Source organism: Aphelocoma coerulescens, chromosome 2, assembly GCF_041296385.1.
Source record: "Aphelocoma coerulescens isolate FSJ_1873_10779 chromosome 2, UR_Acoe_1.0, whole genome shotgun sequence".
Lineage (NCBI taxonomy): Eukaryota > Metazoa > Chordata > Aves > Passeriformes > Corvidae > Aphelocoma > Aphelocoma coerulescens.
This window is the reverse complement of record NC_091015.1, coordinates 119,596,699-119,609,210: the sequence shown is the minus strand read 5'-3', so window position 1 is coordinate 119,609,210 and position 12,512 is coordinate 119,596,699. Positions and strand designations below refer to the sequence as shown.

General features: G+C 40.3%; 1 protein-coding gene across 1 annotated transcript; it reads right to left on the bottom strand.

The window, feature by feature from the left end:
• Nucleotides 1–230: 230 nt before the first annotated feature.
• Nucleotides 231–10,487, bottom strand: RIOK3 (RIO kinase 3). The gene is made up of 13 exons (XM_069004616.1): nucleotides 10,290–10,487; nucleotides 9,427–9,548; nucleotides 8,458–8,603; nucleotides 8,223–8,327; nucleotides 7,568–7,677; nucleotides 6,710–6,853; nucleotides 5,698–5,825; nucleotides 5,112–5,297; nucleotides 4,476–4,635; nucleotides 3,371–3,451; nucleotides 3,195–3,284; nucleotides 2,836–2,943; nucleotides 231–1,738 (listed from the first exon to the last, which is right to left on the bottom strand). The coding sequence occupies exons 1-13, from the start codon at nucleotides 10,353–10,355 to the stop codon at nucleotides 1,637–1,639; spliced, it is 1,548 nt and encodes a 515-aa protein (XP_068860717.1). The 5' UTR covers nucleotides 10,356–10,487; the 3' UTR covers nucleotides 231–1,636.
• Nucleotides 10,488–12,512: the final 2,025 nt, after the last annotated feature.

Sequence of the window (12,512 nt, the reverse complement as noted above, 5' to 3'; positions counted from 1 at the left end):
TATCTTTGACAACAGAAGCTTGTAGTCTTCTTGAAGTGGTTAGCTAACTGCAGCACTTCCCTTACAGTACCTAGTCTGTTCTTTCCCTGATACCATTATTCTGGGAAACTGTTTCACTGAGAAATTTGGAACAGACTTAAGTATCTGAAAGATACGAGTTCCTTTATTTCAAAAGTAAGGGGTAATGCAAGATACTTTTCCGATTTGGAAAAAGAAAGAGGATCCAAGTGTTGAGATGAAACTGGCAAAACCAAGGTTGTTTACTGTTCATGTAGTACCCACCCAAACAGTCATTTCTCTATTGTTGTAAGGAATTAGTGTAGTCCTACCCTAATATTGCTCTAGTGAAGCACCAAAGATCAGTGAAGGCCTCTGTGATGCAAAGAACCATGCGAGAATACCACCACAAGATCTTAATATTTTACTTTACCACCAGTTTTCCAACAAAAAGAGATAAAAAAGTCACTTTCACAGCACACTGTGAGAAGGTCACATGTAGCATCACTATATTCTGCTTGATAAAGAGCAGCATCAGAAACTAAAAATCAGTTAAAAAGAAGTTGATTAGAATTTCTTAATTCCAAACTATCCCACCACATCAGTTCACCTTTAAATGTGTTGTTTTGGAGAGAAACATTGCTAGATTTTTAGAAGTTGCTGAAAAAAAAAAGACTGACATTAAGAATAAAAGCATAAAATAGACTGTGGAAACCAATATCAGTCATCATTATTTCTAAATGAAGCTTTTTTGCTTACAGGTGAAAAAAAGAATAGTCAGATTTGTCTATGATTATCTTTAGGGCAAGAATATTTGATGCTCCAAACTGACATTCTAGGTAGAGACAGGATTATTATACAGTTTTATTTTTGGCTTGCACCAAGTTCTTGGAACCCTTTGTATATTAAGAGTGAAGCTACCTGAGCTGACTCTTTTATTATACATTGTTGACTCAGGATTTCCTGGCATGGCACCAAGTCCTCTGCTGGTTGAATTCAAATCTCTTTCTCATATAATACCCAACAGTATTTACAGAGATAGTAGAGCCACCTTCCCTGTACGTCAAATGACAAGGTCCAGACTTTTGCATTTATAAATATATTACTTTGCTAAATAAACATTTTCATGCAATTGCAGTGCACAAGTTTGCCTTTTCATTTTGCCCTTGGTGTAGATAGATGAAAGACATTGTGTCCATACACAATGTTTAAGTAGTTGTTCAAGTTGCATTAGGAAAAAAAAGAGGGACTCTTCTCGTGTGCTTTCCCACTAAATACTTTGGACAATATAGATGATTGAAATTTTCTTTTTCTTAGACTAGAAGATATGTAAGCTCTGAATCATGCAAAACATGACCACCTGAGCTACATTAGTCTAATGTAACTGGGCAATTGGTGAAACTGTCAGTCTGTTCAAAGTGGTAGTGATAGTCCATTCTCACAGTGCCAGCCTGATGTGTGGGACAGGTTAAAAAAAAAGCAAACCACTGAGGCATCACCGTATGCTCGCTGTGTTTTCCATTTTGGTATTCCCAGCCAACCACTCTCTCGACATTGGCAGTTGACATTTACCACTGCACCAACATAGTTAGAAGCAGTAAATTTGTGTTCTGTTTTGTGAGCAGCTATAAACTCAGTGCTATTCATCATATATAGGTGGGTCTCCGTCACTTGAAAACATTGACAGTTTCTTTCCATGATTCTGTACGTGATCTTCATTCATCTTCTCCAAAGCTTCAATCTAGAGAGCCAAAAATAAAACCATGCTGAAATCACAAAACCATGCTGGCAGCAGAATGTTTCTAAATAGCATTAAAAGTAGCTTTAGAGGCCAGAGCAGGTATGTATAACGTTGCTATTTCAAAGATTCAGTCACATGTAATAGCTCAAATACAGCCAGGTATGCCTTGAAACATCTGTGCTCAACAAGTTACTAAAATGAGCAGCACTCCTTTACACTTCCAAGCTATGTAACTAAAATGCACCAGTTGGAGGGGGGACTGGATGATTCTTGAGACTTCAGCTGTATTTCTCGGAGTACAGAAGTGTGCCTTTCTCCAGTGATAGAGAGATCGTGGAACTGTGACACTGTGTTCCCTTTATCTCTTTCTTACTTTGACCTCCTGCTCCAGGAGTCACCTAATTTCCAGCTCCCACCTACTCCATGCTGGACTAGCATGAACCTGCAATTTTCATTAGTAAATTGGGAAAGTAGAATCACCACATTGCCCTTACTTTGATTAGTAAATATGGAATGTTTGACAACTTGTTTTGTTTTAAATCCGGTATCAGGATGCAGGCCTTGAGGAGTTACAGCAAAAGGTTGAAAATTAAAAGTCAACAGTGACCAAGATTCCTAAGTCCATATTTACATTAGCATGATTTTAAGCTTCAAAATTAAAAATGCTAGCCTAAACTTTAAATTCAAATCTGTTAACATCCAAACCATGAAAAATAAGCAGTAGAATGAGTATTATTTTTAACCCAACTTTCCTTTTGCTGTACGACCTTTAATGTATGTAAGGCAAAGACAACAGATTTTAAACTAAAACAGATCACTATATTTGCCTTAATGCTGAAATGAAGCAACTATATTCAACATGAAGTCTTTTCTACTTGGGAGCAGGGGGATCAGGAAAGGGGGTGGAGAAGTCTGTCAATCTGAGTTTCTGTAAACATTTGTAGCAGGTTAAAATACTCAAGGTTTTAAAAAGAGATGCAGAGTGACTGCTGAAACTTTACTCACACCAATCACACAAACTAAATGTGGAAAGTTAAGGTATTATAATAGCTACTATAGCTAACCAAATTAAAATTGTTAGACAAAGAAAGCTATACCTCTGCTTGGAAGTCTACTTCATTGTCAGCTGTAATATTTAAACCTGAGACAGCATTGAAGAGTTCACGCTCATTAAGTGCTTCTGCCACACCTCCTTTCTGGAAGAACTAGTCAATATAAAGAGCACACATTAAACACTTTACTACACAGAACAAAATATTCCTTCAACTTTCCCCAGTTACAATACTTAGTCAAAGTTACATTTTTGTTTCGGTTGACCCACAGATAAACATAACTGAAAGAAGTTCTAGTGGTATAATTTTACTTTTCCACATTTTTTTCACTTTCAGAGGACACTGTCAGCATGGAAAATGCGCAAGAGTAATCTTCTGTGTATCTAAGATATCACAGGTCCTACCTGTGAAACATTCCTACAGTCTCTGAACAAAAACTCAAGTCCATGAGGATGGGTTGGCTCCACAGACTGACTGACATCAATGAGCCAGACCTGTAGTGACAGAAATAGCAATTCACTTTGTATTAATATTTCACGGTAGATGAAACCTTTTCCCCCCAAATTAAGAACAAACTCACCTTCCCATCATGCCAAAGCATGTTGTATTCACTCAGATCTGCATGGACCAGGTTGCACTCCCTATACAACTGCTGCATCATCTGCAAGGAACCAAATTAATGAAGGAAGTGTGCTATACTCCAAAAAAATTTTGCTAGCATGACTGTTGAAAAGAAAGAACAACAAAACAACCCCACCTTTCCCTTCCCACTCAAATAATGTACATAATTTTTACCCAAGTCTTCAGTACACTTCCATCCAGGGAATTGCAGTTTTGACAAACTGCCAGCAAACTACATTTTTATCACTGAGCTTAGCGTTGGCAAAATAAGAAGAGTTACTCTGGTAAACTCATGTCAGCTCTGCCCAACAGTCCAGGTGCAGGAGACAGATAAACATGTTCTCTAAATATACATGTCATTTTCACTCCTATCACATAGGAAGGAAGCTTCACAGGTTGCAGAGACTGAATCCTAACCAGTACACAAATTCACTTGAAACACAGTTGTGCTGCTCACTGGTCTGATTCAGTTGAGACCTAGACCACTCCTGTTACCAAGCTGTTGCCAGCCAAGGGGTTGGTTGCCTGGTTGGGTTTTTTTTAATATCTAGAATGTAATAGTGAGTGGACAGTTAGCAGGTGTGTGTTTGAACCAAGCAGATAATAGGAAATTAAAGTATCCACCATGCAGTATTCTAATTCATTCTCCAGTTTCTAGGTTTGCTAAAAAGGGGGCAGACAATCCACTGGAGGGTGCTTAAGCAAATTAAGTGTTCGGTAAACCCAGAAAGACTTCAGAGAATTTTCTAAACCATATACTGCTTCTATAAAAGGAGGACTACTTGCTTACAATTCCTCTGCTGCTAAACATCTGTTTGTCATCAAATTCCAGCATGTTTTGCACTCAGATTAAGGTTAAATTTAATTATATCTTTTTCTGGGTGCATAATTTCTTATTGATTCTAAGTCATACATTAAACAGCAGCAAAATAAGACTTTGGACTTTGTATCTTGAAAATTATGTAAGCATCCTGTAAAGTAAATAAGTGCTGATTTGTCCTTACAGTTATTCCCCTAAAAGAAAACACAACACAGAATTGGAGGAGAAATCAGCATCATCTTACATTAAGAATCTGATAGTAGGCCTTTTTCATATCTTCATTACTAAGAGTTACATCCTTTAGTTTAGGAGCTGGGACTTGATCCTGGCCAATGAAAGACATAACCAAGACGTGTTTCTTAAGGATAACCACTTGAGGACAAGGAATTCCTGCATTTTGCATTCTGTGGATCAGAAAATAGATACTGATTAGGGAAAACAGAAAAAAAGCTTAAAAGGCCCCAAAGTTCTAGTTCCCCTTTGCTCATTTGCAATCTGAGAGCTGTGTGAGAAACTTAATCCAGAGTAAAAAAAGTCTTTGAGACAAATGAAAACTGAATAATTATATGTATTTCACAGTATTTTACACAGGAAAATTCAGATTCTAAAGTCATAAGTGAGTCTAAAATGCTCATGGAATACTAATCACTTTTACAACTAGAGCCTGTTAACTTCATGGGCCTGTAAATTCTGCTGCAAAATCACTGAAGATGCTGACAATTTATTAAACTGTAAGAAATCAGAGGCTTATTCAATCTGTGCCAGGTTGTGTATTACTTTGGCCTTAAAGTCAAACACCCAGACACAGAGTATCTTCCTTAAAGAGAGAATAGGAAACTGGCAGGCATTTGGCAACTACACTTCCTTTTTCTTTCTTTACCTTGTTAAGTTATGCATTTCTTTCTCAGCCCACATACGAATAATCTTTCGTGGATTCAATTTACTGAAGCGGTCTTTAAATCTGTAGTCATCCTTAATGTATTTGTCACGGTTCTTGAATTCATTAAGAGTTGTTTTAAACACTTTGATGGCACATTCTGGAGGAATAACTTTATCTTCAGTTGCACTTCTCATGGAAAAAGACAAATATATAAAAAAGTTAACTATTTACAAGCAAATGCATGGGTTTGGTTTTTTATACATTGCAACATACAGCAATTTTTATTTTTATTATTAAATTTTCTATCAAATTTAGAAGCCAACTTAAGTTTATAACAATCCGATGATTAAACTTATGAATGTTTGGGTTTTGGCATTTTGATTATAAGTTGTTTATCAAATAGATTACCTCTCCCAATTTGTTAAGGCACATCTTTTCAGATTTTATTATTATCTGCATATACATGAATACAACCTTTTAATCTTGGGAATAAAAAGGTGCAAATGTTTAAATACTTCTGTGTTTTCTGCTTTTTAAGTCATCTCTGGTACTTAAAGCTATCATCAGTAACAAACAACATACTCACTTTCCTCCATAGGCATGAAAAACAACAGATTCTTTTCCTGTGCTGATGCAGCCTGTGATGGTCTCCAGCATCCCAGAATTGACCATCTTGTACAGAAGTAAACGTGTTTTAGGATCCACTGCTTTCTCCTACAAGGGATGAACAGAATGAATAGGCAAGATATGAATACTCAATTCAATAAAGCAATTCTTTGCTTTACCAGGAGTTTAGAATATTTATATACCATAAGAATTCAACTAAGTGGAAAGAGTAATGTATTAATAAAATTCTCTCAACTGACAGAGGGGGGAAAAAAAAAGCCTGACCAAAATAAACATATGAAGCAAAGCTAATCTGCTCCAGGACTGATTTAATGATTTAATACTCTTAGTTTCCCATCAGCTGTGCAGCACATAGAGTATTTTACTAATTGCACCTATAGACTGAGGCTCAACAGCAATTTCTACAGTGTTTTCAAGGAGTCTACGAATCATGAATCACAATATCCCAAGTATTATATTCCTTTGATATAAGTAAGAATAAACCAAAGCAAAACATACACATTTGAAGAGGTCCACATCAGGAACTTCCAGAGGCCCTACTCCAAACTCACCCATACAGTCTATCAAGTAAATTCCTAAATTATTAGGTCAGTCGGTCACCTCATCTTCCTGAAACTTGTTATGAAGACAGATATTTGGAGCAACATGGTTCAACTGCAGAGGATTAGTCCTCTGGATATTTCTATAAATAACTTCCAGGCAGTTTATTCATTGTAGCTGATTAAGAGAAAAGTTTAGAAAGACAAAGAGAAAAAACCAGTAGCTGCTTGCTTGTACTTCAACATGGCTCTCACAGTAATGCAGCTCAAATAGCGAGCTTTTTTTTGTAGGAGCTGGCTGATATGATTTCCTTCAGCAACCTTAACATAATATTGCTTAGCTGCTTTACTAAAAATGGAATGTTGCAAGAAGTTACCAAAGCAGTGTTTAGCTATTACACAAGATAAGAAGTAGATAGAGAGAAAACATACAGCAGTGGAGTGCTCCTTCTTCTCATGGAGCCTTGCACTTCGACGTTCCTCAGAGTATGCATGCTGTTTTAAGGCGTTGAAGACTTGATTTGACAGCTTTAAGTCCATCCCAATTCCATCCCCAACTTGGAATTCAGGTGCAAACTACAAGTAGAAATAATAGGAATTTAAGCATTGTTACTAGCAGACACCAAAAGTTGGCACAAACAGAAATTTCTCATCCTAATTTGGAAAAACCCAGGACAGATTTGGACCTATGTGAAACCCACTTGTGCAGTGTTGTCACTATGTTAAAAAACACACTCTTTTAAACTCAGAACTCAAAGTTCTGCCCAAATTGATATGAGATAACCTAACATCCTGTAAAAATAGCACTTGCAGCATTTCCTTATTTAGAGAAGTTGCACCAGTTACCTTAAAGAAAATGAAAGGTATGTACTACAGATAAACAGACTGAAAAGCTGTAAGTCAAACAATTGACTGAAAGTAAGTTACTTGGCTTATCAGACAAAATTAATTAGAAGGAAAGTTACACAATATCTATGCTTTTCAAAAATAGCTTTTGTGTTTTATTTGCTTGTGTGCCAAACTTGCTGACAGTTTTGTTTTGCCAAACCAGTTCTTGGGCAAATCCTTGAATTGCTCAATAACAAACTATTATTAAACAGAAACCACGCAAAACTCAAACTGCCAAAGTGAAAAACCAATAAACCAAAGACTGAATTGCTTTCATCCAACAGGAAAAAATAAAAGGCAGCACCCTACCCAGTAGCACTGGTGGACAAGCATTAGTTCTTTGGCTGAATTGCAGCATTCCAGTTTTATACACAAAGTAAGTTTCCTTAAGTTTTCACTTACATTTTCCATGCGAGCAGTGTTTTTTCTTCCACATACCACTTCATCATGTTTCGTAGTAATGTCTTTTCCTTTTCCTATGAAACCCCTTCTTGGTGTAGTAGTAGGTTTATCTGCCAGCAGTGAGAAAAAGAAACCAAATTTTACATCTAAACAAACATAACCAATGCTCACACAAATCCCACAATGTCCACAAAAGTAACATAATTTTATTTATAAAACAGAATAAATTACTTCAATTGTACAATCTTAAAACAGTCTTCTCTTATCCTAAGCATGGCAGCTTCTTTGGCTATGTTACAACTTACTTCTCTGTCTTCTCTGGGGTGTCAGACACATTTCTGGCATGCTAAGACAGGAGTATTCAATATCATGTGCAGATGATATGTAACCATATCATCCAAACGTAGATGACAGATAAGCACATCCGACAATACTTCCCATGTACACTGTATTTTGCCAGATTCAGCCACTGAATCCAATATACTGGCAGACAGAAGTTACCTGCCCAACCTCCTGCTGACACCTCCCATTGAGGTGACCTGATTTTAAATGCAGCTGGTGTGTCTCCTTACACTAAAACAAGACCTAATTTAACTATGTCATATTCTCAGGTCTATTGACTGGAGAAATTGCATTGTTTAAAGCTGTCACATACCTGCTCTGTAGGGATCATGACGGGTATCCTGCCAATCAACCTCATCCTCTGAGCTGTCACTGTCATAGGGATGCACCTTCCGATAATTTTCAAAGGATATGGAGACTTGAGAAACAAAACAAATAAGCATGTCTCTGTGATTATCAGGGCTTTGCTACTTCCTCACAGCTCTGGCAATTTAAGCTAAGGGCCAAGAATAGCTCCAAAGCAAAAATATTCCTTCTGATGAAGGTACCTTTGCTATCTCCATTGATCTTCTTCTCTTCACGCCGAAGCTGCGCATCATATTCCCTGTCAAATTCCATCTGCAGCATCTGAGCTAGCATTAGATCACTGGAAGTGTCAATATTTTCTCCTGTAATAAATGGTCCTTCAGCAGCACTATATAAGATGAAAACAGAAATTTTAAAAAAATTAAACACAGCAATCTAAGTGGAAACACTGCTTTCTACCACTTCCCCAGTCTATACAACAGACTTCATGCAGAGCTGAACAGAAAGGAATGGATCTCAGCTGCCTGCCTCCACTCCAAGCCAACACTAAATATTAATAGATCATTACTTCATTTCTCTTTGCCACTCATTTACAATGCAAATTTTACTTAAACTTTTGCTTGTTTACCATTCTGCAAGAAGCATTAAGCTCTATTTTTAAGATGTCCTTCAGAGAAAAGAAAGAAGGCATACAGGTGTATGCATGTGTATACTTATTTATATGTTTAAAAAATCCCAAATAGTCTTGCTTTGTTCTGCTTCACAGGAAAGATAGTCAAAATTTGTACAATTTTAGAACTAGTAAGTTCTTGGCCTTTGTTTAGAGCTTTCAAGTGATAGAAGGCTACAGGTGATATATCTAATAGTTCTCAAAATAACATTGCACACTGTTAAGAAGAGTCCCTAAAGGGGTAGAAAAAAAACATTTCTGACATTCTCTAAATATTTATAGCTTACAGACTGCTAACACCCCCAGAAAATGCAAAGAAAACCTCACGAAAGAAGGAAGAGCAACAGAGAAGAGAATCTAAGGAAGACTTTTAGCTGGGGAAGCCATCTTCACTGAAGAAGATTTGAAGAAGCAGAGTTAGGAGGCAACAGGCAAATCATTTACTATATTGCTATGCACTGAGCACATTGTAAGAAATTGCGTGTGAGAGAGAAGACAGCGTCACAACTATGGAAATCACTAATCCAGGACTTAAACTTACGCAACCACTTCAGGAAAAGCAGTTCTTTCTTCTTCCAGCTGCAGTTCTTTTGCCAGCTGTTCACTCATTACATCAGCAAGAGAACATGATATTGATGTTGTGCTAGGGGCTCCCCACGGACACTGGAAATAAACATTTTTTTCAATTCAGCAAGCCTTGTGCAGTGGCAACACAATAATCAGGATAACTAGCTATCACTGGCTCCAAAATAAGCTCATGTAATGGACGGGCTCTTCTACAGAGGAACTATGGGAACTACTCAAAGAGTAGTTTCATAAACTCAATAGGGAGAACTGGGGTTGAAAAACTGTTGATGGTCACTCACTAACGAAGGAAAAAAAGTCAGTTTGTCAGTCTCAGTACCCTCTGGAGACAGGGGTAAAGCCTTCCCAGGAAGTTTGCCCACAAGCAGACACACAACCTATATAAAACTTCTCTTGGAATAACCCAACAGCAGGGGCTTACGCACAGCTTCCTCCCCCGCTTCTACAGCCCTGAAAGGTCAGCTAGCGTAAAACTTGCCCTCAAAACAACAGAGGGACGCACACACCTCGCTCGGGGAGGCGGGGGCTGGGGAATGACGAATCCCAGCAAGCTGGGACTCGCTGCCTACCGCCGGGATAACCAAGCTCACTTAGCCCCAGTTCCCTCGGACGGAAGCAATTCGGTTATCAGGCTGCCACAGCAGCTCTCCCCACCACGGAGATAACTGCCGGTACCAAACCACGCTCGGGTCGCTCTGCCGAGTGACCGTGACTCTGGTGGTGCTGGCACCACCTCGCAGCGCCCTCTCCACGGCCTCGGTCCTCCTGCTCCTCCCCGGAGCCCGGACAGCGGCCCCGCGGCGCCGGCACAGCGCTCACCTTGCTCTGCCAGGCGGGGCCCGGCCCGGCGTCGGGCGCGGCGGCGGCGACTCCCACCGAGTCCATCGGGCACGCAGGGACGGGCGGGCGGCAGGAGCCGGGTCTCTCCGCGGGGCAGCGACGCTCCGACTGCGAAACCTTCCGGGTCCTCCCCGGTTCTCCGCGGCCGTCAGGCGGCCCATTGGCCGCGGGTGACCCGCCTTTCCGGTGAGATCACCGGGGCGGAGGGGCCTCGCCGGCGGCGTGCGGAGCCTGCCGGGGCCGCCTGCGGGGCGAGGCGAGGCGAGGCAGCGGAGCTCCCGCCCGGCCTCCCCTTCCCGGGGGCTGAGGGACAGCGCCGGGCGCAGGGCTGCGCTGGGCTGCCGGTAATGCGGAATGGGAGAAGCTGAATAGCTGACGTTTGTTTTTATCTCGGGAAGTAACCGAGGGATCGGTGGGAGAAAAAAAAACCCAAACCAAACAGTAAGCCAGCGGCAAAACAAATGGATGAAATAGAGTCTAGAGAAGGGCAACGAAGCTGGTGAAGGTTCTGGAGCGCATGTCCCGTGAGGAGCGGCTGAGGGTGCTGGGGGTGTTTAGCCTGGAGAAAAGGAGGCTCAGGGGTGACCTTATCACTCTCTACAACTCCCTGAAAGGAGGGTGTAGCCAGCTGGGGGTCGGCCTCTTCTCCCAGGCAACAAGTGACAGGACAAGAGGGCATTGCCTTAAGCTGTGCTGGGGGAAGTTTAGATTGGACATTGAGAAGAATTTCTTCCCAGAAAGGGTGAATAGATTGGAATGGACTGCCCAGGGAGGTGATGGAGTCACCATTCCTGGAGGTGTTTAAGAAAAGACTGGACGTGGCACTCAGTGCCATGGTCTAGTTGACATGGTATTTGGTTATAGATTGGACTCGATCTCAGAGGTCTTTTCCAACCTAATTGATTCTGTGGTTCTGTGAAATTAAATAGGTGGCATTTGTTTTTATCTCAGGAACTAACTGAGGAAACAGGAAAAAAATACAACAAATTAACCAAACCATAAGCGAACAAATTAAAATTAACCCAGTCCTGTAAGTCACTGTAGATACAAATTTACGAACTTTGTATGTGACCTGCTGCCTTTTACATCTCAATTTTATATGTAATGTTTATCTGGAAAATAGTATTGTGACTAAAATGCCCTATTTCCAGGACAGCAGCAACAGGATAGTGCTTTGCTTTGACACAATCACTGTTAGGTCTACTTGGGCAAGTTTCCTAAAAGGAAGGAAGCAGTGCCTAGAAATCTCCTCTGTCCTGGCTCATCACCAGCTATTGAAGGTATCTGTCTGTAGTCATAGCCAGCTGTACCATCACATTCACTGTTAATATTCTGAAAACCAGCCTAGGAAAGCTGGGTGGCTGCAAGGGCAGAAGTGGTAAGGGATTGTATAGCCCCTGTGGCATCCCCCAGCCTGCTCAGAGTAAGTTCCCTGTTACACATCTAGCAAAGCCCATGCTGCCAGGCAGACCCAGCAAAGGCCATTCACATCACTTCTCAGCCATGCAAGAATCAGCTTCGTTGGCCAAAGTTCATCTTATTTGTCCTTAGCAACCTGCAATGACGTAACACCTTACAATCTCCTAAGACACTGTTCCAGCGCTCATTACCCCAGAAAGTCCCCAGCTAAAAGAGAAACAATTTGGAAGAGGGTAGGGACCGAAGTTGTAACGCACAACCTGCAGGCATGACGCAGGCTTGTGCCACGGAGGCATTATAGGATCATAGAATCATTTAGGTTGTAAAAGACCTTTAAGATCATCAGGTTCAATGGTTACTGTGGCACTGCTAAGTGCTGGCAAGAGTGGCTTTGTCTGATGATGCAGTACCAGCATGTTTCTTACCCTCTCTGCACGTAGCCCTGGTGGAAAGAGATTATTTCTTTCTGTTTGCAGCTGCCTTTTGGGGTGTGAAGATTAATGCCCCTTCAATCTTCTTTGTCTAAATTTAACAATTTTATATATGAGCAGAATATCAAAGCAGTGTCCTGCTGCCCTGGGAGAAATCATTATTCTTGCACAGCTGTACAAGCACTGATTAAGAAAATGGGTTTTGGTAGGTTTTGATTCAGAAAGATATGAACAGTGACTTAATATTCCTATGTCTTGTTACTAAATTTTTAATTTTCAAAAATAAGTCTTCTGTTTTAGTCTCTTAAATATTTCCTGATTAGGCCTTGATCCCATTTCCTCTTGTATGAAT